Source organism: Bidens hawaiensis, unplaced genomic scaffold, assembly GCF_021521415.1.
Source record: "Bidens hawaiensis isolate Kalapana, Puna unplaced genomic scaffold, B.hawaiensis_p1.1 tig00011896_1, whole genome shotgun sequence".
In the NCBI taxonomy this organism is placed as follows: Eukaryota; Viridiplantae; Streptophyta; class Magnoliopsida; order Asterales; family Asteraceae; genus Bidens; species Bidens hawaiensis.
In genome coordinates, this window is record NW_027491952.1 from 587,437 (window position 1) to 613,597 (window position 26,161).

Here is a 26,161-nt window from a genome sequence, read left to right on the forward strand (position 1 = left end):
GTTAGTTCTCAACATCGATTCTTCAACTAGTTGACCTTTATAAAAATCGTCCCATGTAAGCCGAACGTCTAAAAGCACAAGGGCTGCTTGATCTTCAAAATAAAATTTTAACAAAGGGATGTGCAAGGAATTTGCAACTGGTGCTTGCATTTCCCGCCAGATACAACCCCATTCTAAGAAAACGGAACCCAATTTAGCCACAGACTTGAGGGACACCGGACCCGTTGTTTCATGTCTAGCAACCAATAAGGTCTCACACAATGATGAACCCGCTGATCTAGAACAAAATAGAAACAACACCATGGGGGCTTCCGTAGCAACTCAACTGGTAAGGCAAAAATTAAGCCAAGAACTGCGTTGGGATTATGATGTGCGTTGCCTTGAAGTGACGGGCATGCAACAAAATATACCGTTTCTTCAAGGTCGTGCTGGTTGTCACCATTAGCTATATTCCAAAGCACACCTCGTTTCGTTGGTTTATAACCATTTCTAAGGAAAATAATCCAGCCACAAACAAGCATCTTCTGGTGAAAATCAATCGTCCATGCCTCATGGTTCCCAAAATCCACAACACACGTCATTAAATAAACCTTATACGAAAAACTGTCAAAGAAAATCGAAGCTCCAGACACGTTCTGTCCATTTGGTGCATAATAACCATGACTCGTATGCCCTCTTGAACGGGTATTGAACCCCATAATTCTATCACAGGGGGATAATAAACCAGTATAAGATGCAAAATATGTAGCTGTGCATGAGTATGGCTGAACATTGACTCCCCAGCTACTACTATTGAGCTCAAATTCAACCAATGCGCGTTGACAACAAAGTGTTTCGATCTCATCTATGTATTGATCACCACTGTAATACCATGCACTGGGCATTCCTACGGAATACTTAATTGTAAGGCTTGTATACGGGTCAGGTGGTGCTGGATCGGTATCCAAAACAAACAACTCAGTAGCAAGATGTGCACGATTAAGCATGGGTTGAGCAAAATCAATAGGCATAAGGTCTAGAAATGAAACACGAGACACAAGCAAAGCCGGTTCAATAGGGTCAATCAGGCTAGTAACGCGAGTAGAATAAGGCGTGTTAACAAGCGAACCAGGATCAAAACAAAATTTATCCAATGACTTATGAGTACCTAATTCTAGTTCTAACGTGTCACGTTTCTCCGAATGAGGATCTAATTGGTTAGGAAGAAGGGTCAAAATGGTGGGTTCATGCAAAACATAATTGGCGAAAACCACTATTATGGATGGTTGGTTCAGCATCGCGGTACTGGTGGGCTGCACAACCAACCCAAATTGCCATCCCGGTTTCCATTCAAAATCTGCAATAACTCTGGCGACCATATCAAACACCCCGAGTTTCTCACCCTTGATTAGAGAAGACTCAACAACACTTTGAAGCACAAAATTGTAATTTAATATATCCATTTGAGCAACCTTAACTCCTAGGGACTCATTAACGTCAACCACTGATTCTTTTTGTATGGTTAATACCTGATTATCGATGGTTTTATGAACTCCTATATCATCTTCAATTTCAGTACCATTAGGCATTTCATCAAACACCTGATGAGCATTCCTTGAATAACCAAATCGATGCACAAGAGACTCTATGAAATCTGACCATTCCGTGAATTGATACAAACTTAACCACATTGTTGCCTCATCATAGAAATAATTAAGCACATAAGGAAAGCATTCTGTGTTATAAATCCTATAGTACGTGAAATACCTTTCAGCATATGCCAGCCATTTATTTGGATGTGCACCTGTGAACAGAGGTAAAAGTGGTGCCGGATCGTACATACTTATTTCCGGAGCAGATATCACATCATCCGGTAAATCGTTAAGCTCAATTGGAGGTGGAATTGGAAACTGAGCTAGTTGATTGTAGATCTCCTCAAGCAGAGCATGGCGTTCAATTAGGCTAAGCGATTGATTTAGTTGCAATTCATCATCCAAAGCCATCTGTACTAAGGAGCAATGAAAGCACCAATGAAGTGAACGGTTATTTCACAACGAGAATTAGTAAATCAAACTGTTATTGAATTAACCAAATAGCTATTGTCTTGACCGATCGATTACAAGATAAAGATAGAAAACCCAAAACTGATACAGAACTAGAAGGAAGATGAGAGAACAGATTCGTAGAGTATGAGATGGGAAGATGAAGCCAGACATTCTTACAATATTCATTCATGCTCTTTCACTCTCGTTTCCCGGCTTATATCACGCATCAAGGTTTATTGGACCATTAGTTAGGCTGCTGAAATGGGCTTAGATGGGTTCATAACACAACATTAGTAATACATATACACAAATTGGAGCACGGTGTCCGCATTGGAACTAAATATAAGTGTTGGTAGACAACACAGCTGAAACCATGGTATCCATCCCACAAGCATTGTAGCCACTGCAAAGCTTGTAATACCCATCCTCGCCCCAGTCTGCTCCCCACGAGTTCTTAATGATCCAATATGGTTTTTCCTTGAACCTCAGAGGCGCGTACCCAGCGGATCCATACCCAACTAGAAGCACACCGTGATCCAGTTTCAGCTTTGAGCAAATATACGGACATGATACTTGGCCAATATAGGTTTGCATCCACGCAGCGTTAATCCCAACTGCACAACAAATACAAATTAACAATCCATATTAATCATGAGGGACATTTTAAGTTATGAGTTAAGACACTGAATATGAATAATTTACTTGCAAGAGGGCCATATTTGACAAGATTTGCAGTGATTTGGTGTTCGTCCGTGGAAACGACACTAAAGTTGGACACGGACGCAGCGATTTTTGACTTGTCGAAGTGGCAGGTACCATCTTTCCCAGTGTAGGGGCAATCTTCTTCTTTCTGAAGACTGCCTGCTTTGAGAATGTACTCGAATGCATTGTTCATTAATCCACCATTACAACCCGAGTCGCATGAATTGCGTTCCTCAGGATCACACTGTCAACATTCAAACAACAAGATTCATATGAACTTTCAACGATAATGATGATTATGTTATATTGAACTTTGAAGATGTAAATCAGAACAAACCTCATGATCACAGTCCACAAGCTGTTGTTCGCTGAGGCTAACCAACTCCCCGGTTTTAAGGAAGTGAGATCCTTCTAGAGCACCGGTTGTACTGAACGACCAACACGATCCACATGAACCCTGAAACAATATTCGTTCATTTAGCTTTAGCCTAACCAACAACACGAACAACTAAATCAACGAGGAATCACAAATCACGAATATGAACATGCTCGCGTCTGTTTATTCATTTGTTAACAGTATAATGACTTCACTAAATGACATAAAAAAGCTAAACTAGAATGAACATTGCTGAGCTAAAACTTGAAAGTAATGTAAAAAATAATATGTTGGGCCTAAAAGGTTATTAAAATTTAAATGAATATACTAAGGATGTGTTTGGGATTGCTTATTTAAGTGAAAAAGGACCTTTTGTTAACAAGGCTTATTAACTTATGAATTTTGTAAAAGAAGTTTTATAAAAAAATGTTTTGATTAGCTTAATTATGTGATAGAGGAAACCAAAATGACTAAGAAGGACACTCTTTTTTAAAAGGAGTGTAATGGGTTTTGAGGGTTAGAGGGGTGTAATAGGTAAATCAAGTTCATTAAGTTAATAAGTTACATATTCCTAACTTTTCAAAACCTCTTTATTTTGCCTTCTCCATAAGTTAAAATCCATAAGGCCTTATGGTTTGTCAAACGCCTTATTAACTTTTCAAAAAGTTTATAAGTTATAAGTTGATAAAAATAAGGAATCCCAAACACCCCCTAACAAACGTAAACTAACGAACATAAATTAACCTACAAAAAAACTTAATAAACTAACGTTTACGAACATAAATGAATGAACAAACAAGACATTTGTTCAAGTGTTAGTTCCTTTAACTCATTGGCGAAGCTCCCTTAAGGCCACCCCCCCCCCCCTGTTTTTTTTACCGGTAGTGTAAATTTATCCGTTTTTTCGCCCGGAAAAATTTATACTCAATGTAAATTTACCCGTTTTTGACAGAAAATTTGACCCCCCCCCCCCATCCCCTCGTTTATAATATTTTTTAAAATACAGTTTGAGTTCTAGTCCAAGCTTTGTCACTGCTTGAACTAAAGGAACATTTTTTTGTTTTCATGTTCGTTCATTTAACTAAACTACTCTGAATCTCCGAGAACTTAACGCCGATATCTATAAAGTCAAACCATTTGAGTGTAAAGAAAGTAACAACTAGATCTAAATAAGTTAATATTTAAAATCAGTACCTGATTTTTAACGGGAGTAACGGCGCCTTTATCGCGCCAGTCAAAGTCTTCAGGCAGACCATTAGTCGGAAGAATGGGAGCCGTGTTGGCATCAGCCGGAAGCTTAAGACCACCACCTGCCAACCCAAGGCACTTCTTCCTGAACTCCGACGGAGTCAAGTCAGAAAACTTAGTAACGCCATGTGTAGCCGTGGGATCAAGCAGCTGGTGTCGCTTAGCACGACGAAGGTTGGATTTGAAAACAGATAGCCGGTAGTCATGCTCTTCTTGTGAACCATACACGTCCTACCAAACTTGGTTTTGAATAAGTTGAAGTGGTGGTCAGTGTTTAACAGAGGATCGTTGGCGTCTGGGATCACTTGACGGATCAACGGGTCGGATGATGACACGTCAGTGGCGAAGGTGGTACTGGTGATGGATATTAAGACGGTGAAGAATGAGTTGAGTTGAGTTGAGTTGAGTTTTAATGTGGTGTGGTGTCATCTGGTCCACCAGTTATAGTAATTCCGAGAACATGCTAGGTGGGATTCAATTGTTGAGGTCACGTGACGTGTCGTGTTATTATATGTTTAGAATTTTGTTTTTCTAGGTAATGGTGTGAAGGTTGACTAAAGGGTAGTTTCTTGTTGGTAACATAAACCGACAATTTCTTGTCTTTTCTTTATTATTATTATTATTATTTTTTTTGAACTATGAACTTTTATGAACAATAATCGCCGTAACAACACCAAACACCCCACCAACAAGCCACCTCCATAACACGGAGAACAGCCACTAATAAAACAAACTACATAAACGAAAAATTATACCAATTAGACCAATCTATAGATCCATACTTAAACTTATATTTGAAACGGAGAAAGCCAAACACTTTTATATCTCCAATAATATCTTCCATTTTAACTTCTTTACCCTCAAACACCTTGTCATTTTGTCATTTCTTGCTTTCCAGATTCTCCAACAAGCAAACCCCACGAAACATTTTTTTCTATATTTCCAAGCTTAATGGACTTGTAAAGCTCTAAAAGATCTTTAACCGTGAACTCGAAAATAGGAAGAACTTTACACCAACGACTAATGTGTTCCCAAATAATCGCCGCCACACCGTAGCCCGCGGTTATATGATTTGCTGACTCCCCCCGACCTCGCACAAGGCGCAAACATTGTCAGAGACTCTAATATTTCTGCGTTCCAGCGCCCTCGAAGTAGGAATTCTATCCATCTCCGATCTCCAAGCATGAATATTGCACTTTGTCAGCATCCACTTACCCCACTTCATAATATAGTTACTACCATCATTTTTATTAATGTTGATCAATCTTTTAACCGACATGACCGAGAATTCTCTACCTTTGTCTCCTTGCCAATCCCAAGGAATTGTTTATATATTTTATATGGGGTGACCCTATTACAAAAGATCACCGTCAGTTTGTTCGACCCATCCCTACGAAGCCCTTAACCCACCCGTCTGAAATCATACTGGTAGTATAACCTTAAAGATCTAACCGAACATTACAAATATATCAGTCTTCCTTCATTAACGAAGTTTTTAGTTGATCCTAACACTATATTATTAACCATGCATATAATACAAATGCTCAAATATTATAATTAGCATATGATCTTGTCAATCTAAACATAACCGGTACAAGACCAATTCACATTATGCATCTATGTGACTATGTGTGGATTACGATGGATGATGATCCAAATTATATAAAAAGTTAAAAACTTAAATTATATAAAAAGTTAAAAACTTCAAACAACGTCGTTAAGTAAATAAGAGAGAATATAAAAGGCAAACGTATACTTTCATCTGATTTTGTCCTCAATATAATGAAAACAAATTAAAAAAAGTTTCATAGTAATAAAACGAAATTGGTATTGCAAAAAATATGAAATATTTATTTTATTTATTAAACATTTTTATATAGGGTAGATAATTTGTGTGGTTAATAGCATGGATCTTGTTCCTTGTTGTAAATTACGTTACATATAGTTCTTGACATCTTTGTATAATATAAATCGCGAGAGTGATTCTTATTTGTAACATCGAGTCCTAACAAGATGTTTTTTATGAAGTATTTTTTTCTTTCACTAATAAAATATATAAGATAAAATGGGTATTTCTATTGTCTTTTATATTCTATTGCTATTTATATAAATATATTATGTTTTAATCATACTGGTTCAGGTTCTATAAACATTGCTCAAAACACAACCGATTGACTAGCGTTTCTTGAAACTAGCATGTCTCGTTTTAAAAATAGCGATCGATTAACCTTGTCATGCGATCACAGCTTTTTTAAACTCTTTTTAAAACGAAATACTCACATACCACTAATCCCGCTATTAAATCTACATTTTTGTCCACCCATGGCCACTTTTGAAGAAATATTATTTTGTACACCCCTTTAAAACCATTATACTACATTAAGACCCCTATACTACACAATGTCTGACGCTGATGTTCGTATCTATCACATCTCTTTCTCTCCATTTCACAAAACTGTCTCTAGGGTTCGGTATTTTGTTGGATTAAAGATAAACCTTTAGATCTAAGGATGAACGAGGTGCCACTTGAAGTACCACATTTTCAAATGCAACCAATTAATCAATATAAGTAACATTTTTTTTTATTTTTTACTAAAATACTCGAATATAACTAACCTTTTTTAATTATTTTTTCATCAAAGTCTTCAAGGTAAACTTACCCGAACCAAGTGCGATGGTGTTCCCAAAGTACCCGATTAAGTTTGCCGAAAGTGCCCCTTTCACCCTTCCGGTTATTATCATAAGCAACCCTTGGCTTTCTCACCTTGTCACTTACAACCCCTTAATTTCTAATTCAATCGAATGTCAAATACAATAAAAATTACAAGCTCCCTACATCGCCGGAATCGGAAACAACACTAGACAAACAAACAAGTCAATGGATGACGAACACAAGATAACGGATCTGGAAACAGCAAGAGGCGATCGGTCAGTATGGCTGATGAAGTGTCCGGTGGTGGTGGCCAAGGCATGGAACTCAATTCCTTCAGATTCTCAACAAAACCTAGCCAAGGTTGTTGTCTCGCTTGATCCTCTTCGTCCTGAAGATCCTTCCTCTCTTCAGGTAACCTTATTATTTGCTTTAATAAGTAACTAGTTAGTTGACTAGCTGGTGCAATTGATTTGATACCTAATTTTGGTTGATAATACTTGATATTTGATATTAGGCTAATTGTAATTATAATTATGTGATCTTGCTAGCTAGATTTGGGGGCTAAATGTTAGGGGTGTGCACGGTTCGGTTCGGTTATTAGCCTCGATTGGATTAACCAATTAGTTTTCAGTTAATCGGTTAAAAACTTGGGCTAAAAGTTTTACTTAAAAATACGTGAAATGGATGCATAAATACATGAAATTGAATTCATAAGTACATGAAATGTAGATATAAGTACATAAAATGGAGGTATATATACAAGAAACGGTGGTATAAAACATGAAATACATGAAATGAAGGTATATGAACTAGAAATATCTGAAAATATGAATGGTTTGATTCGGTTCGGTTAATCAATGGTACAAAAATAACTGATAACCGATTGTCGGTTAAGTCGGTTACTTTCGGTTCAGTTAATCAAGGGTAGATAAAATAACCGATAACCTTTTGCCGGTTAATTTGGTTCGGTTTCATCAGTTTCGGTTAATGGTTCAGCTATTGCTCACCCTGCTTGCTCTGTACTTGATATAAGGTTATAATTATTTAAGGTTTAACAAGTAAATGCATAATTACATGATCATGAGTGGTGAAATGAGGTTTAGGTTTAGGAAGATTGATGCTTCTTTAGGACTAGAATTTTTAATTCTTATGAATTTTGAATCATATTTATGAATATGTTTCTTTATTGTTTCTCTTTTTTTGTTATGGCAATCAGTTCTCAATGGAGATGGCTGGTAGTGAGACGGTGAATATGCCAAAAAGTTATGCTCTTAACATGTACAAAGACTTTGTATCTATGGGCATATTCTCTGAAGCAAATCAAGGTGAGGCCATAATCAGTCGTTTTTATGAGTTCTGAATTCCGATAACATTGACATCATTATGACGCTTGTGTGTTCTCTACATATGATACTTTTAGACTTGAACTTTATTGACCGCATGTTGTGCTAACTGCTAAGTAAGCAAACAAACAAACTAAAGGCCCCCGACTCTCATTTTGAACAATTGTTCTTGCATTCTACTCATTGTGTTATAGGAGGGGTTGCTACTGAAGGGAGAGTTGAACACAAATTCGATATGCAACCCAATAAAAAGAACATGGAGGAATACAGTAGAATGTGCCGCGAAAGAACAAACAAGTCAATGATCAAAAATAGGCAAATACAGGTAGAACATTTTCTTTATAGTTATTTAGACTTTGTATTATAAATTTAGACTACATTTGTTCATCTTCCTTGTTTGTTGTATAGGTGATTGATAATGACAGAGGACTGCATATGAGGCCTATGCCTGGAATGGTTGGTTTGATTACTTCCAATTCTAAGGTACAAACTACAAAGCATTCTTATGCTTGTAAACAATAAGAATTACATATTTACATTCCTTTTTTTTTAATAATTTTGTTTAATGTATATATATTCAGGAAAAGAGAAAAGCAGCTCCAGTTAAGGGACAAGAGGTTAAAAGAACTAGAAGGGATCGCGGGGAATTGGAGGATATCATGTTCAAGCTTTTTGAGAGAGAACCTAATTGGACTTTAAAGCAGTTGGTCATTGAAACCGATCAACCAGCGGTGTGTACCCTATTGGTTTTGTATATTATTAGTTTATGATTGTTTATTGCTGATAATGAGGTTGTTTTTATTTGTTTTACAGCAATTCTTGAAAGAGATATTGAATGAGCTTTGCGTGTACAACAAACGTGGAACGAATCAAGGAACGTATGAGCTGAAGCCAGAGTATAAGAAGTCTGTAGAGGAGACAGGTGCTGACTGAATGGTTTCTTATTCTGTAGCCAAAACACGTCTTTTACTAATGTAAAATGATAGCAATCCTTTATGATTTTATGGAATAATGAAGGACTCATATATAGCTAGTTGTTATAAATATAATATTGCATGCCTTGTGTAATGTTACTCCCGGTGTTGTAGCTGGTCAAAATAGGCTCGGGTCAAAACAAAAGATATTTTGCAGTGCCGAACCTACACATTGGAGCGCCTCAGGAGTATTGTTTTTATGTTTATATACTAGGTTAGAGTCCGTAATAACCACGGATGAAAAATATAATAAAAGTAAAAAAATTATTATTTGTAATGCGTAAATTCAGTTATTTCATACAATAACTTTTATTTATGACTTTTATAATAAGTTTTCGATATATTTATACACTAATTATAATTTGCAAATCAAACCTTGGTGTTTGATTTATTTTAAAAATAAAACATTCATACCGATATTAAAGTACATTTTATGGGTATTAAAATGATATTTAGAACAAAATGTTGTCATATATATAAAAGACGCCTTCCGCTAACATTAGCAGAATTCGAGACGAAGACTCGAACAGTAATGTAAACGGTCAATATTTTTCAATGGTTAGTAACTTGTGTATCACACGGACGGAAATTGTATACTAATAATAATAATAATAACAATAGTCTTAATAATTATTAAAATAACAATAACGATAATAATACTTGAACACAATTTCAAATGTACATGGAACATAATATGTTTCTTTGTTGACGTTCGTAGGTCTTTTAAACCTCCAAATCAATAGTGTTTGTTTTTCACATTAAATTGTATACTAATAATAATAATAATAACAATAGTCTTAATAATTATTAAAATAACAATAACGATAATAATACTTGAACACAATTTCAAATGTACATGGAACATAATATGTTTCTTTGTTGACGTTCGTAGGTCTTTTAAACATCTAAATCAATAGTGTTTGTTTTTCACATTAAACAATTTTAAACCAATACAAGTAACTAAATATCTTGAATAATGTTTATTTGGAAGCACCAATTATAAAAAGAACAAAGAAAGAAAAAATTAATTTGGATAATTTAAGCAGATCTTAAATAATTAATTTGGATTTTAGCAAATTTGAATAGAACAAGTTTGGATAATTTGAGCCCGTTCAAAAAAAAAATTCGGCCCATTTTAAACAATATTTGGATAACAAGAGCCCGTTTCATACAATCAATTTGGATCATTCAAGTCCAATTTAAACTATTAAATCAACGGCAATTAATCAATGATTGGATAATATGAGCCCGTTTTAAAGAACTAATTCGCCCGTCTTAAACATTAAGTTGGATAGTTTGAGCTTGTTTTAAACAATCAATTTGGATCATTCAAGTCCATTATAAGCGATAGCTAAACGATGCAGAATCTATGTTGAATCACCATTTAGCGGGGCTACTAGGACTTGGGTCTCTCTCTTAGACAGGACATCAAGTACATGTATACCCCTATTAACCAATTTCTAAACGCTGAAGTAGATCCTAAAGAGATATCACTTCCCCATGAATTTATCTTGAATTGGGATGAAATCAACGGCAAATTAAAAACTCATCAATTCATCATCGATCATTAAAAAATCACCCCCAACGCGTTGTTGTCGCCTACCCAACGGAGCACTACATGCTACTGATCGATCTCAGGCCGTCCCTCCACTCTCCACTCAAATCTATCAGCCACCGTTCCACTCTCATCAATCAAATTTAAACAACTTCCAATTCCTCAATTTTAAACATCTTTGAATGCTTGATTATTTGAATGTTACTATGTGTGCTATAGCTTAAAAACTCAAAACTTGTTGGTAGATTAATTATTACATTATTGAAAGTTATTTGCTATTGTGACCCGACCCAAGCCGAAACGAATATTTATAAAATTTAGTTAGCGGTAGACAATCTCCCCGTTAAAATTCCGCCACCATGAAAAATAGATGTTAGTCCAGCACCTGGTGCATGTGGCATGTATCAACGCTATATAACTATACAAGTATGGCACATATAGAAACAGGGCTCTATGGAGCAAAACAAACAATATTGGTTGATATTAGTAGACAAGTGCGATAACACAAGATTTTGGTTTTATGTCAAAATAAGGTAGAAGTAGAAATCAAGTTTCAATTCACATTATGGATGCAACTGTTGATGTTTTCTCTTTTAAGATCCTTATGTGATTTCTTATGACAAATTCAAAGCTGCCATTTACCTTTTGTCGGGTTGAAATTATTTACCAACATAGACCATCACCATGGTCCTTACTTTACCCTTGTAGATTCTTTTTCCTCGTACCATAATTCGCCATACATGTTTTCTCATAAAAAAAACACTTGGTTGATAACAACAGTTGTTGTCAGTAAATGCTTTGAGCATGCATGATGTATTAATGTTGATTGATTAAGATTGTCCTATCTAGTGCCAAGCATGCAGTTTGTCTTCTACTTATATCATATGCGCATGCATGTTAATATTCGAAAGTGACCAACTATGAATCTTCATTAAAAGATATTTAGAACATTTGTGGGTCCATACTCCATCATGGTCAGTCTTGGGCATGTTAATTGGCTCACTTAACCGATGGTGCATGTCTTGTCTTTCAAGAAGTGCTAGTGGAGTCCATTTTACTTCCATAAACCTGACTCATATTCTTTTTTATATGACAAGTCATAATGCCCATGGGATATGTGTAGTTCGATTAGATGGTCAAAAGCATGTTGGTCGAGTACTCGAGTCAAATAGCATAGGGATGTCATTAATTGTCGAGATATGTTGGGTTCACAATCTCTATTTGAGCTCCATTGTCGTCTCTCTTAGAGCCACGGTTGTTTAATGAGACGGTGTTAGTGTCGTTTAACTTTTGACAACACCAAAACATGTTCAGATTGACACACCTTTTGTTTGTTAAAAGTCGTACTAAGATTTGTTTGAGCCCTTAATATGACATTCTTGATAAATTCACGTATTTGTAATAGAATATAAAGCATGTATTATCTAAGAGTAATGAAACACTTGCAGAATTAGGGTTAGAAATTATCTTCGATATTATTCATTTCAAAATTTTTAGTTGTATTAAAATGTGCCTAATTTTGATACTGAATTTCACATGTGAAATTTCGTATTCAATTTCAAATGAATTTTTATTGGACCCCGTCAGGGTTGTCGCCCCTTGGACCCTGCTTCTGGGAGTGTTGCCCATGAACCCCCATTTCTTTGTTCGTTGAAATTGAGAGATCTCATCATTTATATCCATCTTATAAGTGAGATAATGAATTTATGTTATGTTACGGTGTTACATTATGAATATTATCACTAATAGTATCCCCATGACCAACTATGCTTTACCAATCTTATATCCTCCATTTGAGTACCATATCATTTAAATTGTGTCAATATTTCTTAAAAGATAACATAGTATATATGTTAGTAATATAATGTAAAATAATTTGGATACAAATTAAGTGTTTTTTTTTTTACTTATTTTTTTTACCTTAGTAGGGCTTTCTCTACATGTGGATAAAATCCGGTATATAGAAACCAAACTTTTTATGATATTTATAATAGGGAAAATCTTTATAATCTTGGGCATTTAAGGTTGACATCCTTACATATGAACACGACTATTAATGATATGATTTAGGTTTTACTTTAAACTTTCTAATAACAAATTGTGCATTATTCTAAATAGAAAACAATAAATATATTAATTAATTAGTTATTAAAAACAAGCAAATTACAAACACATGCTCATTATTTCACTCACTTTTTCTAAAACAACTTTATTTATTAAAATCATCCAAAAGGGAAAAAAAGAGTTGTCAGATATTGAAACGGAAACACCTTTTAAGAAAGAAATTGAGAAGAAAAAAAAAGGTTGATGTGACGATTTTAGTTATTAGTAAAATTAGGAATCACAAAGTTATGTTGGGCCTTTTGGTTCAATGCATTATGGCGATTGTTAAGTATTGGGATATTCCTGATATCTCAAGTTTAAGGGAAATGTTAAAATATACAGGGATATTAAAATGAGAAATATGAAAAGGATTTGTGATCATAAAAAAATCTTTTAAAAAAATTCAAAATTACAAAACCATAACTCAAAATATAAATAAAAAAACTAAAATGTTTCCCCCATCATTCCCGTTAAAAAAAAAAACCGAAAAGACGCAATTACGAAGATAAACAAAAAACACAATGATAACTGAAAAAAGAAACAATAGATATGCCGAACTAAATATAACACAATGTTGAATAATATAACACAATAATGAGAAAAAAAAAGACACAATGTCAAAGAAAAAAATGATATAATTAATGGCGAAAATAAACACAAAACACAGTGATAAACAAAAAAACACAATGATCTTATTCCCTCAGTATTGCGATATTTTTTAGAACGAGAAAAACGGTGGAAACCTTTTTGTGTTTTAACTTTTTTTGTTTTTTATTATATTTTGAGCTGTGATTTTTTTCATTAATTTTTTAGGGATTTTTGTATGTCTATAAATCCTTCTCATTTTTGTCACACTTTGTAGAATAACTTAATTTCAAGTTCAAAAGTTCACTTAAAATGGTTTTTCTATAGTGGTGGTTTTCCTTTTTTATGGTATTTCTGGTTGAGTCAAACATGAGTGTCAAAATTAGTATGAACAGTTGATATCTCATCTCAGAAAGATTCATTCGGGTATTGTGGGTAGTTCCAAACATTGTTAAAAAAATTATAGTAAAGACATCGGTAAGAAAATAATTTGCGATGCCAAATTGAGCACCCGTATCTTGTAAGTTGTAATACGGTTTTTTTAATAGTGTTTGGGATTACACACAAGACCCGATTGAGCCTTCATGAGAGAGATGTCAACAATCCATATCGATTTTGACGATTTAGACCTGACTCATCCAAAAACACCAACCCACCACTATAAAAAAACCTCATTGACTTAGGTTTCGAACACGAGGCCGTATTATGTCTTAGTAATATAATATATGTTTGATTATAGATTTATAGAAATAGGATTATATTAAAAACATGAGCCATGCAACTTCCAAAATTGTAAAACAATTAACTTATGGTTATCGACATCATGACGCTAGAGCGTAAGATCTTACGGTCCCATCTAAAAATTTAGCTAGATGTATTTGAGATCATGTTGGAACTTTTATATAACTAGCTCTTGTTATAAATGTCAACAATCAACACATGTGAAAGAAATGTTCATTATTATAGGATGTTTGGTCCTATTTTACGGCGGAGACAAAACAATATTTGATAGAATCTCGATCTTGAATACCTTGTTTTGACCACTTCATTTAAAAGGACACTTTCACTAACTATAAAATCTCATGGAATGGCGGCTTCACTATGTTAAAATACATAACACATAATATATTAGATTTGTAAGATTTATTTAAAAAAACATCTCAAAGCGGTATTACTATAACTATTTTGTTCATACAAAGTGTAGTGGAAGGGGGTTAGGCGTTAGCGAACAAAAAAAAGTATTGCTACGTCACTACCGGGAGGATTAATTAACTAAGCTCAAAAATTGGTATAATGGTTTCACCAAAAAACAATTATTTTTTATATAGAAATATGAGTGGCATATTTTGACTGGTTAGATTTGTAATTGACCTCATCATTTGAAACCCTTGCTCCATTACCACAGCGGTGCCTGGAGGGCAATCACTACTTTGGCGCCCCCAATTCTTCACAAGTAAAGATGCTTGGAGCTCAAGAATGGTGATACGGTACTGGGTTAACGCCCAGTAGACTTTAACATAATTTCCTTTGCTCATTAATATAGGACGAGAGTGCTTAGCGGTTTTTACATCATTTTCTTTCTCATCAATGCGGAATAAGAGTTTTTTTATAAAAAAAAGGGTTGAGGCTTAATTTTGTTTATTCATCAATGTTTGATGACAAACCTAAATAAAGAGGACCCTGAAATATTGATTCCATGATGTCATGAGTTGCACAATCTAGCGTTTATCAATATAATTATATAAGTTAGTAAAGAAAGATTAGTCTTTGTGACAGGGAAGAATGATGATGGTGTGAATGGGCATGGGACAACATGTCTCTTAAAGCAAAGTGTGATTACTTAAAACTTGATTTGAGTGGAAAACTAATCAAAAGATATTAGTGGGAACACCGTCATTTGGTTCCTTAACAAACGTCCCATAAAGTGTTCTTAAATGATTTTGATTGGTTTACGTTTGATCCTAGAAAATGATTTATATGTTAAATTCAAAGGACTTCAATTATCATTTGTTTGAACTCACTTTAAAGTGTCACTAATCCTCTAACTTAATTAAGAATGTTTTGTTAGGGTTTAATGAGTAGCTTTGACATGTGCTTTTGAATATTTATTACTAGGTTAGGTACCCGTGTATTACACAGATTGAAGTTTTAATTTGTGCTCGCCCAAATTCGCCCAATGTGTTCGCCCACAACGGGTAGTCTTATGACTTATAGAAAAGTCATAAGTTATAACATTATAACTTACTGAACTTTTCCTCTCATATATTAAACAAACTTAAACACCCTTTTAACTTTTTAACAAGTTATAACTTATAAGAAGGCAAAAATAAGGAATCTCATACACCCAACCTTTTCATATTATTTTACAATTTACTCTTTTTAACTCTCACCATTTTTTTTCTTTTATTTTCTTTAATGAAACTCGAAAACATACATTTTGTTTTTTCCTTAAATAAAATTCAGGAACACAAATTTTTTCTTTTATTTTGTATTTTTAAATATTTATTATTTATTTTTAATATAACTTCAATGATTAAAATTAGAGTTTTATAAGCACGCCTAGAGCATCCACAATCGGAACATCCGAAAACACCAAAAAACATGCATAGTCAGCTGACGCATCATAAAAACATCATTCTTTAAAATCACCCAAAACCCACCTAACAAGAAATCCTAAAAACCAAATCTAGTTTAGAATCCCCAAATCTTCAATAACAATGACAGTTTTCAGGTCGGTTCAATTGACCGGCTTATTGTCCACCTCTTTGTGAGAGGTTCTCTTTTTATTTAAAAAAATAGAAATTAGAAAATGAATATCCACGGTTTGTTTTACTTGGTAACTTAATTTAGAACTTCTGCTTCTTATTTCATTTATATTTGAAAGAAAGAATTAAAGAAGGTAAAGAAATTCAAAATCCCCTTTGTTTGCTTTACGGTTAGAATATAGCATTTTTTTTAACTAACAACTTCCAAACAGTACAATTCTGACTATCAAGGGCTAGACTAGACACCTTACAGGTTACAACATATAACTAAAAAACATCACAATAAATGTAACCACATCCCATTCCAAGTGTCAAATCAACAAAGAACAACTTTCATTGCTTGATATGCTCTAAACCTCCAAAATATCAATTTTGCAGGCTTTTCAAATTGACAAACCATACACTTGTTTCCTAATACAACATTTAACTTAATGGTCTTATTGTGTTCATGACACACGAGGGAGTCGCTTTCAAAGGGTACACTTCCATCCCAATAGTCAATAGAACAGACCGCCCCATCCCAACCCACCATTCATGTAAAATGATACTGTCAAAAGATTCAGTTGGATGGGCTTCTTTAGTCATCATAGCCGCGTGACTAACGTTATAGCTGCTCTTGTACAATCTCACTAAGATTTAAATCTGCAATTGTTTCCTTCCCAAATAATGTGAACACAACACTCGCCTGCAACACACAATCATACCATATTAGGGATGGCAAATGTGACCCATTGGGTTGTATATAATAGGTCAGAATGGGTCAAACTAAAAAAAGAATTTGATTGAAACGGGTCAAAAACGGGTTGACATTTTTAGAGGGTTTTTTTTACGGAACGAAAAAAACAAAGGAAACTTTTTAGTACTTTTACTTTTTTAGTTTTTGATTTATATATATCGAGTTATGATTTTTTAATTTTTTAATAAGGGGTTTTTGAAATGGGTCAAAATGGGTAGAGATTTCGAAAACCCTCATTAAAAAATTCAAAAAAAAAAAATAATTAAAAAATTATAACTCGAAATATAAATCAAATACTTAAAAAGCAAAAATATTAAAAAGTTCCATCCGTTTTTCTCGTTCCATAAACAAAAAAGAAAAAAAAAAACACTTGAGAAATTTCAACCCGTTTTGACCCATTTCAATCATTTTCTTTTTTAGGTTTGGCCCATTCTGACCCATTATATATATTTTAATACAACCCACTCAACCCAATGGGTCATAATTGCCACCCCTATACCATATCATACCGTTTTTTTTTCTTTTCTTTTAAAATGACCAATTAAATAAGGAATGCATACCAGTCCTCTCTTCTTATCCAACTTCTTTACGATGCCTGAAAAATCCACAAAATCTCCGGACACAATTTTAACAGTAGACCCTAAAAGCGTCCGCTTTCTACTCCTTGATACCTTTTTATCAGAAGGCACAACCAATGATTGCTCTTCTTCAAAAGCTTTATCTGCTGCTTCCTGCTTCTCCTTCACTTCTTCAAATATCGACTCCATGTCATCTTTGGACACGGGCCTCGGTTTGTTAATCTGTCGCTTCCTGCAACACAAAACCTACCTTGTATAAGACTTAGCTTGTGATGTATAACTAACTAATGAATTACAATAGCAGCAGATAATAAGCAGATTTACATACGTGTTTCCAACCATGCGTCCAACGCATCCTCCGACCCCTTCGCAGTCTTCTCTTATAAAATTGTGGAGTTCCCTATTGAGTATGCAGTGCAAAAAGACACATCCCGGGTACAGAGGCTTTGGTTTAACTGATATCTTCCCGTTCTTCAACTTAGTTTTCTCGTGCACGGCTGCATCAAATACCTAATAATGCATGCTAGTTGTCAAAATATTATAAAAGCAACCATCTAAGACTCTGACGTTTGGCTAAGCTTATTTAACTCCAAAAGTGCTTATTTACTTAGACAGTGTGTAGTGGGCGATAAGTTTGGGCGATTTCCGGCAACATAGCCACTACACCCCTAAAATGAAAATCGCCCATTTGCTGAGGTGACGCCAAAAAGTATGTCAAATGACCAACCAAAAAGGACAATTTTATATATTTACTAGTTTTACAGATAATGGAATGGTGGGTATAATTGTAACTTAGTATTCCAAAAGCAAAAAACTTGAATCTCTAACACACAACAAACTAAGCAGTTAATGCGGGAAAGTATCGGATATCGGTCGAGGAACAATATTTGAGATATCGGTAATTATATTATCATGCAGAGTTTATATATATATAGCACTTTAACACTAATAATTCAATATATTAATTTACTATTAACAAATTATCCTTTTGCAACTTGCAAAACACTAACAATTATAGCAAGTAGGAACTAATTAAGACTCAAAAAACCAACATTAAATGCCAAAATTTGAAAATTAAGACTTAATATATCGGTGAAATATCGCCTATATTACCGGTACCGATATTTTGACCGATATTTCACATGAGGACACGGAGATACCACCGAGATTGACTGCATATACAACAAAAAGCAAAACCTTTTATGATCTAAGCAGTTAATGCGGAAAAATATCGGATATCGGTTATTGCAGTAAGATATCGGTGGGATACCGGTAATTTTAATATCATGTAAAATTCATGTATATAGCAATTTAACACTAATAATTCATTATAGTCTCCTACCATTAACAAATTAACCTTTTGTTATTGGAGGTTGATGCCTTTAATAGGATATTATTGGAGGTTGATGCGTTGGCTGTGCTACCGAAATCGAACAGGTCAGAATCGATATATACATACAGCATTACAGCTGTAAACATTTTTTTAACAAGTTAACTTATTTGAAAGTACTCTCAATAAGAAAACATTAACAAACCATCATTGTCTTTTGTGTTTTATTCTGTATTTGGTTTGATCTTTGCTGTCTTTAGTTATTACTTATCTGAATTCCCTAACCTGTAGGATCTTGGTTCGTGTTTTCAAGTGTAATCAAGGGAAGCGTAAGTGAGTATTGCTTAAATCACTGCAAATCTGCACCAGTTATAATAGTGCCTGATATAGGTATGTTCGAGCTCATGGTAGCAAAGTTTAGAACCCGTGTGTGTGGTTGTTTTCGTTTACGCGTGTTTTTTTACCACTATCTCGCCTTCACTTCAACTTTCTCTGTTTCTACTTTCTTCTCTCTTACTCTCATCTTCTTTCTCCAGGGTTTTGACCACTGGAGCATCACCATACAAATTCGATCGTATTCAACTTTCCAGCATATCGTCTCTCTTTTTGTCTGATTACCGAAGGTAATCGCCTGGCTTCGTCTCTTTCGATTGGGATATGTATATGGTTAATTCTCTCAGTTTGTTGTTTTCATCTTCTGTAGGTGCTGTATGACTAGGGTTCCGAATCGGTAATGGCAGTTGTAGATGAATAGTAAATCAATGACGACGACCCCTATGTTGGCCCAAATGAAGTCCTCATTTATTCATCCATACAAATTGTTAATCGAATTTTATTTTTTTTTCTTTAACAGCTCTTTGTTTGATTAGATGAATGTTGCTATTAGTTAAGACTTGATATAGAACCCTAATATCCCTTTTAGTCACTCTACAAAATCCTTAATTTTTTGTATTAGCAGTGGTCAAGGCTACTCTTATTGATCATTTCGTGAGATATCTTACGCATCTGATATGGATTTGAAGAAGCTTTTCTTTTCAAAGTGATATAATCTGATCTAGAGTTTTCATAGGCGCTTACTCTGAGAATAATTAGGCGTACATGGATGATTGATCAATCCAGTGAATATTTTGGTTTATGGATTTCTAGATTTATTTTTTTTCTTTAATTAGGTTAATTCCTTTACTACTTGGGTAGCCTAAAGCAGCAATACGACATTTCCACATAAGCAAACAAGGTTGTTTTGGTGATGGCTCTTCGTCATCGAACCGAGCCCTGTATAATGTATCCTATGAACCAAGCTCTTGGACATTTTTTTAAAGAATTCCTTTGTTATGTTTGGAAAATCAACCTGCATTTTATTTGTCGCCACAGCAAGTAAAAAGAATGTAACCTAATTTTTACTCTTATCTGTTATGTGTTTCATAAGGTGACTATAATTTTTATAATTTGTTTACTTTTTTGTGTCAGTATTTCACAGGATTTTCTATGACAGTACTTCAATTTATGTGGCTATGAAGACTTGGCTGCATGCGCTAACATGATCCAGTACAAACATCTACCTGAACATGATACAAGATAATAGCTATGTTGAATTGTCACCGGGCTAACTTGGTATATATTCCTAAAGGTTGGACAATGGATGCAGCAACGAATGGAGGCATGCCTTTACGCCTACACCTAAAAGACATCAGGTTACTTCATGTCTTCAATTAGAAGTTATTGTCATAAATACAACTGCTTTAGCAATACCTTATGTTCAATTTGTGTGTTTTTATAAACACAACTACTTTCCTTTCTCATTAAAGGAAGCAGATTTCGTTATATGCGGTCACCGGTGATGGGGAAAGGGGCATACATATGCCAAAGGTTATATCAAGAGGCACTGCATCTGGCCATGATGGACATGAGGTTTATTCTTTTAACATTTATATTTCATAACATTGGCATTTAACATATGATGAAAAAACAATATTTTGCTGAGTATTTGGGTTATGTTTTATTTTTCTTACTTCATTTGTAATTAAGGTAATTTCATTTGTTTCTGCAATGCAATTGTTTATCATAACTTTTATATTAGGTGTTTGGATTGATTCATGGAGATTTATGTAATGATTTATGAACATGTAACACAAACAAAACATGGTCCTAACTCCGCCCGCAGCAACGCGCGGTTACGATTACTAGTTATTATTTAATATTCTTCACATCAAAATAATGTTATAATGGCCGACTTTATATTCCGAATAATAAAAGGACTACGAAGGTAATCTATACTATATAATAAATTAAAAAAAAAATTATGTCACATGTCATTCTTTTAAGCATTATTATTCTTTCTTCCAGCTTCTCTCTTCTATTAATTATACATTAATTATAAATACTTTTTAAAGTTCTGTTTATATATTTTTTGTTAAATGATTTCTCTAATTACTTTTACAGAACGTATTTTATATTTTTTTAAAATGTTAGGTTTATTTATAAAACATTTTTGTAAACTGAACATTTTCATTATTCAACGGGTTCATTGTTAAAAATACGTGGATCATTAATTGAACTCGACTCACCTTCTTTTCATCTTTAACTATAATATATTTCTTTCTATCTATATTTTGTTGATCAAAACCTTATCGATTCTTCTTTATTGAACATTCTTCAACTAATCGAACGTTTTCTTCTATTGATGGTTGGTTCGTATTGTTTCGACTGTACCGTTTATGTTCTCATAATACTATTTTACTTTAGTTGGTACCATTTTTTTAGTGTATTATCTAATGTTGTATCAAAACAAGTATTTATAGATTTGTGATTAGTAGTTATAATTTAAATTTGTACTTAATGTATTAAAGTTATCACTTATAAAATTTAAGTTGTCCAACCCGTGTAAGACACGGTCACATAACCTAGTACATAATATATTACAAAATCAGTTACTTAGCATCAGTCTTGATAAATGCCAATAAGTTACAAAGGGTGTGTTTGGGATTGCTTAGTTAAGTGAAAAATGACTTTTTGTTATAATGACTTATTAACTTATAAAATTTTTAACATAAGTTTTTAAAAAAATGTTTGGATCAGCTTATGTGTTGGAAAAATCAAAATGACTATAAAGGACACTCTTTAATGAAAATAAGAAATCCCAAACACCCCTAAAATTTGTTATTTTATTGATTTAGAAGGATAGAATATCTATAATTAGTGAAGCCATCTTCAAGGAAAAACGTATACGTACCTATTTCAAAGGCATTAGTACAGATCTTTTGTGTAACTGCATTATATCTTGAGGAAGTAACAAGTGTTTAGGTTCAAAAGCAATATGTTAATATCTATTTATAGCTTTTCTATTAAAAGTGCACACTGAATTCGGTTAACCGCACAAAACCTATGACTCGAACAGGTTTGGAGTCGATAAAGGCACATATTCAGGATCGGTTTGTAATTCTCACAACAAGCTGGTCAACCGAATTAAAAACAGACAAAAATTGGTCGAAAAACGGTAAAAGAACTTATTATCAACCGGTTTCAACCCGAATCGAAATCAATTACAAACCAATTTTGACTTTTTGGTTGACCAAGCCAAACAGGTTCCACCTGTTTATGCACCTCTACTTTCTATGAGGTTACCGTAGCTATCAAACTGAATCCAGTTTACAACACAGGCAAATAAAATTTCTTGTTTGTGAAATTACAAAAGCTATAACTTATAAGACAAATGCTTTGCCATTTACATGGGGTAAGTGATGACTGTAACTATTGCTCTAATTTTATGTGTATATGATTCCAGGAACTAAACTTCACATTTCGCAAAAAATGGTGTAATAACAACAAAAGAAACGAGCAGTTTGGATCGTATCTCATGACAAGAAGAATTTGATTTGAAATGGAGTTTATGAACACTCTTTTGATAAGATGTTATTAGTTTTCAAACAATGATGAAAACCACTTATTTGCAATGTTCATATTTGTAACTTTAGTTAAATTTAACAATTTAAACCCTGCAGCGAAACGCGGATAATAACACTAGTTTTACCTTAAAAAAAGCATATTGAATAGTTTAGTTACAGTCTAGTACTTGTCATGATTTGGGGGACAAAACATGGTTTTTTATTCTTTTTTCTCCTTTATGGAGACTAAATGCATAAAAAGTTTCAAAATCATTTGAGTTGAAATATCATATATGTTTTTGGAAAGAATTATGCATAACATGTGCAGTACGTATTAATACCGTTGAAATTTATTATTGCATCCACGAAAAATAAGAAGGCCTTATTTATGGGATGTTTTGATGGGTGTGAATTGTTCCGTTTGTAATTGGTAACTAGAATGTTGGCACCGTGATGCGGCAGTATTTTTGTACACGTACATTTACAATCCAACTTGTTATTAGTGATAGGTTTTCTCCGTGTGATACGTCGGGGAAGGTGTAAGTTACGTTATTATACAAAATGTGTTCTACATATTATAATAGTAGCAAGCATTCAATTATCTATTGGATTTCTAGTTTTGGTTTCTATTCACGAGTGTAAGGATGGTAGACCTGGGTCCTCGGGGTTTTTCCGCCTAATTGAGCACATGCAAAGTACCCATTTCAAAACGGATACTCGGAAGAACCTTTTAAAAGACGCTATCTCTAAGGATTTGGACCTGTTTATAGATGTTGGGGAAGCCCTTCGGGAGGGGGATAAATGGTTATGTGGGAGGTGCATGACGTTGCATGCCCTTAGCAGGGGGTGCAAGCATGCTGATGGTGTCTATTCTTTTTCTGTGGATTCTGGAGATGCTGGAGAATTCATTGTTGGGATCCAGAAACCTAATCGTGTGTCTGTGGATAGGGACCCAAGTCCATCTGTAGGAGTGGTTGGGGATGTATCCCTTTTGGAACGGGTTTTCTCCCTTCCCATTCAAACGGTTAAGAGCATCCCCCCAAGTTGTCGTTTGGCGTTTGCTCAGACTTTGGCATGCGCTTTACGCAAGGTAGTGGTTTCACCAGACTCGATTGAGAATTGGGTCAAATTACTTTTGTTGCCGCGTTGTACTTTAAGGGTGGTGAAACCTTCCACTAGGCAGGAACGCAGGTCAGGGAATCGAAAGTCTTTGCAATGTAGTAGCATTCAGCAAGCACTTGCGGTGTGGAAAGATGGATCTGGTTTTGCTGATTTGGTTCTTTCTCTCTTTGATAACGTGGGGGGGAGCATTTTTTCTAAAAGAGAGGTCGGAGGGGAGGAGGGTTCTGAAAACAGCCTTAATATTAAACAATGTCTCAGGAAAGTCAGGGATGGTCATTTCACAGTTGCAGTCAAGGTATTATGCTCAAGTGGGGTTGCCCCTCTCGGAGATTCAACCATGAAAGCCCTCATTGATAAACACCCAGTGGTGCCGCCTCCGTCCTTGCCTTCTAGCTCTGTCGTCCTGCCTACTCTCTCTGTGGATGGGGACTGTGTGCTTAGATGTATCCGATCATTTCCTAAAGGGACCTCATGCGGGAGAGACGGGTTGCGGGCGCAACACTTGTTGGACGCTCTTAGTGGTGAGGGATCAGTGACTTCCATGGGTCTGCTCTCAGCCATCACTGAAGTCGTCAACTTATGGCTAGGGGATCTGTGCCCCAAGGTGCTCGCTGAGTTTATTGCTTCGGCCCCCCTTACCCCTTTATTAAAGCCGGATAATGGAATTCGGCCCATTGCTGTGGGGGCTATCTGGCGTAGGTTGGTTTCTAAAGTGGCTATGAAGATGGTTGGGAAGGAAATGGCTCAGTATTTAGGGGACTTTCAGTTTGGGGTGGGGACCCCTAATGGGGCAGAGGCGGTGCTTCACAGCGCGAACCGGTTTCTTAACTCCTTTCACGCGGACGGCTCTTTAGCTATGCTTACCGTGGACTTCTCCAACGCCTTCAATATGGTCGACCGCACAGCCCTTCTCCGAGAGGTTCATCATCATTGCCCGTCTATCTATCTATGGGTCCAGTTCCTTTATGCCCAGCCGTCTAGGTTGTACGTTGATGATAACTGTATAGGGGCTACTACTGGGGTTCAGCAGGGAGACCCCCTTGGGCCCCTCCTCTTTGCCTTAGCATTACACCCTCTTGTTCTCCGGGTACAAAATGACTGTAACCTCCCATTTCATGCTTGGTACTTGGATGATGGGACTATTATTGGTGGTGCCAACGAAGTCGCTAAAGCCCTAGACATTATCAACTCGGAAGGGCCATCATTGGGGCTGCAACTTAATATTAAGAAAACCGAGGTTTTTTGGCCAACGTGTAACGGGGTGAAAGTCAAAGATGGGCTCTTCCCTAGTGGGATTGGTAGACCAGAGAGAGGGGTAAAGCTCCTTGGAGGGGCTGTTAGTCGAGATCCCTACTTTATTAAGGAGTTGGCGAGGCGGAGAGCATCTCGTGCGGTTGATCTTATGAAACTCTTACCTTGCCTTAGGGATCCCCAGAGCGAACTCCTCCTGCTTAGGTCTTGCATGGGGGTTGCTAAGTTGCTTTTTGGGTTACGAACATGCCACCCCCATATGATGGATGATGCGGTATCCTGTTTTGATAAGGGGCTACGAGAAGCCATCGAAGACATAGTTGTATGTGGAGGCCCGTTCTTTGGTGATCTTCAGTGGCGACTTGCATCTTTACCGATGCGCTTAGGGGGTTTAGGCCTTCTTTCGGCTCATGATTCGGGGTTTACGCTTTTGTAGCGTCGAGGGCTCAGTCTTGGAAGCAACAGAATCACATCTTAAGGAATAGCGGAGTTGTCGACCTGGACCCAGACTACGTGCAGGCCATGGAACGCCTAAATGGCGCTCTCCCAGACTTTGACATTGGCGGTTTCTCTAATATGGACACCGCCCCACCAAAGCCTCAAAAAACTTTGGCGAATGCCCTTTTTGGAAAAATCGCTCAGAGCCTGGGAGAAGTTTTTGGATTGTCCCCCGACAGAAGGCGGTTTTTGAATGCTTACAAGGTCCTCATGCCCAAGATTTTCTGACCGTTATCCCGATTGATGGCTTGGGCCAAAGCATGTCTGCGGTTGAGTATAGGGCCATTCTTAAGTACCGTTTGATGGTCCCAATGTACCCCGAAGACGAAACATGTCCGATCTGCCGTAAGGCCTGCCTGGATAAATTCGGAGAGCATGCGGTTCATTGCAAGGAGATGCCTGGGTTCAAATACCGACATGATTGGGTGCGGGACGTT

General features: G+C 35.5%; 2 protein-coding genes, 1 long non-coding RNA gene and 1 pseudogene across 6 annotated transcripts; 2 read left to right on the top strand and 2 right to left on the bottom strand.

Annotated features, from left to right (window-relative positions):
• Positions 1–2,360: 2,360 nt before the first annotated feature.
• Positions 2,361–4,775, bottom strand: LOC143539438 (cysteine protease RD19A-like; annotated as a pseudogene). Its single transcript, XR_013136442.1, has 4 exons — positions 4,297–4,775; positions 3,064–3,183; positions 2,727–2,970; positions 2,361–2,638 (listed from the first exon to the last, which is right to left on the bottom strand). The product of XR_013136442.1 is annotated as a cysteine protease RD19A-like (transcript).
• Positions 4,776–7,195: 2,420 nt separating this feature from the next.
• LOC143539461 (transcription initiation factor IIF subunit beta-like) lies at positions 7,196–9,369 on the top strand. Its single transcript, XM_077032775.1, has 6 exons — positions 7,196–7,414; positions 8,220–8,328; positions 8,541–8,671; positions 8,755–8,829; positions 8,928–9,077; positions 9,160–9,369. The coding sequence occupies exons 1-6, from the start codon at positions 7,229–7,231 to the stop codon at positions 9,277–9,279; spliced, it is 771 nt and encodes a 256-aa protein (XP_076888890.1). The 5' UTR covers positions 7,196–7,228; the 3' UTR covers positions 9,280–9,369.
• Positions 9,370–16,827: 7,458 nt separating this feature from the next.
• LOC143539462 (uncharacterized) lies at positions 16,828–18,293 on the bottom strand. The gene is made up of 3 exons (XM_077032776.1): positions 17,971–18,293; positions 17,625–17,874; positions 16,828–17,013 (listed from the first exon to the last, which is right to left on the bottom strand). Exons 1-3 carry the CDS (start codon positions 17,982–17,984, stop codon positions 16,933–16,935), a joined length of 345 nt encoding a protein of 114 aa, XP_076888891.1. The 5' UTR covers positions 17,985–18,293; the 3' UTR covers positions 16,828–16,932.
• Positions 18,294–19,016: 723 nt separating this feature from the next.
• LOC143539463 (uncharacterized) lies at positions 19,017–20,834 on the top strand. Of its 3 annotated transcripts, XR_013136446.1 has the most exons (5): positions 19,017–19,079; positions 19,264–19,362; positions 19,509–19,595; positions 20,440–20,663; positions 20,778–20,828. It is a non-coding gene; the product is annotated as an uncharacterized LOC143539463 (long non-coding RNA). The 3 variants fall into 3 exon arrangements; XR_013136444.1 differs by having other exon boundaries at positions 20,440–20,834; XR_013136445.1 differs by having other exon boundaries at positions 20,600–20,833.
• Positions 20,835–26,161: the final 5,327 nt, after the last annotated feature.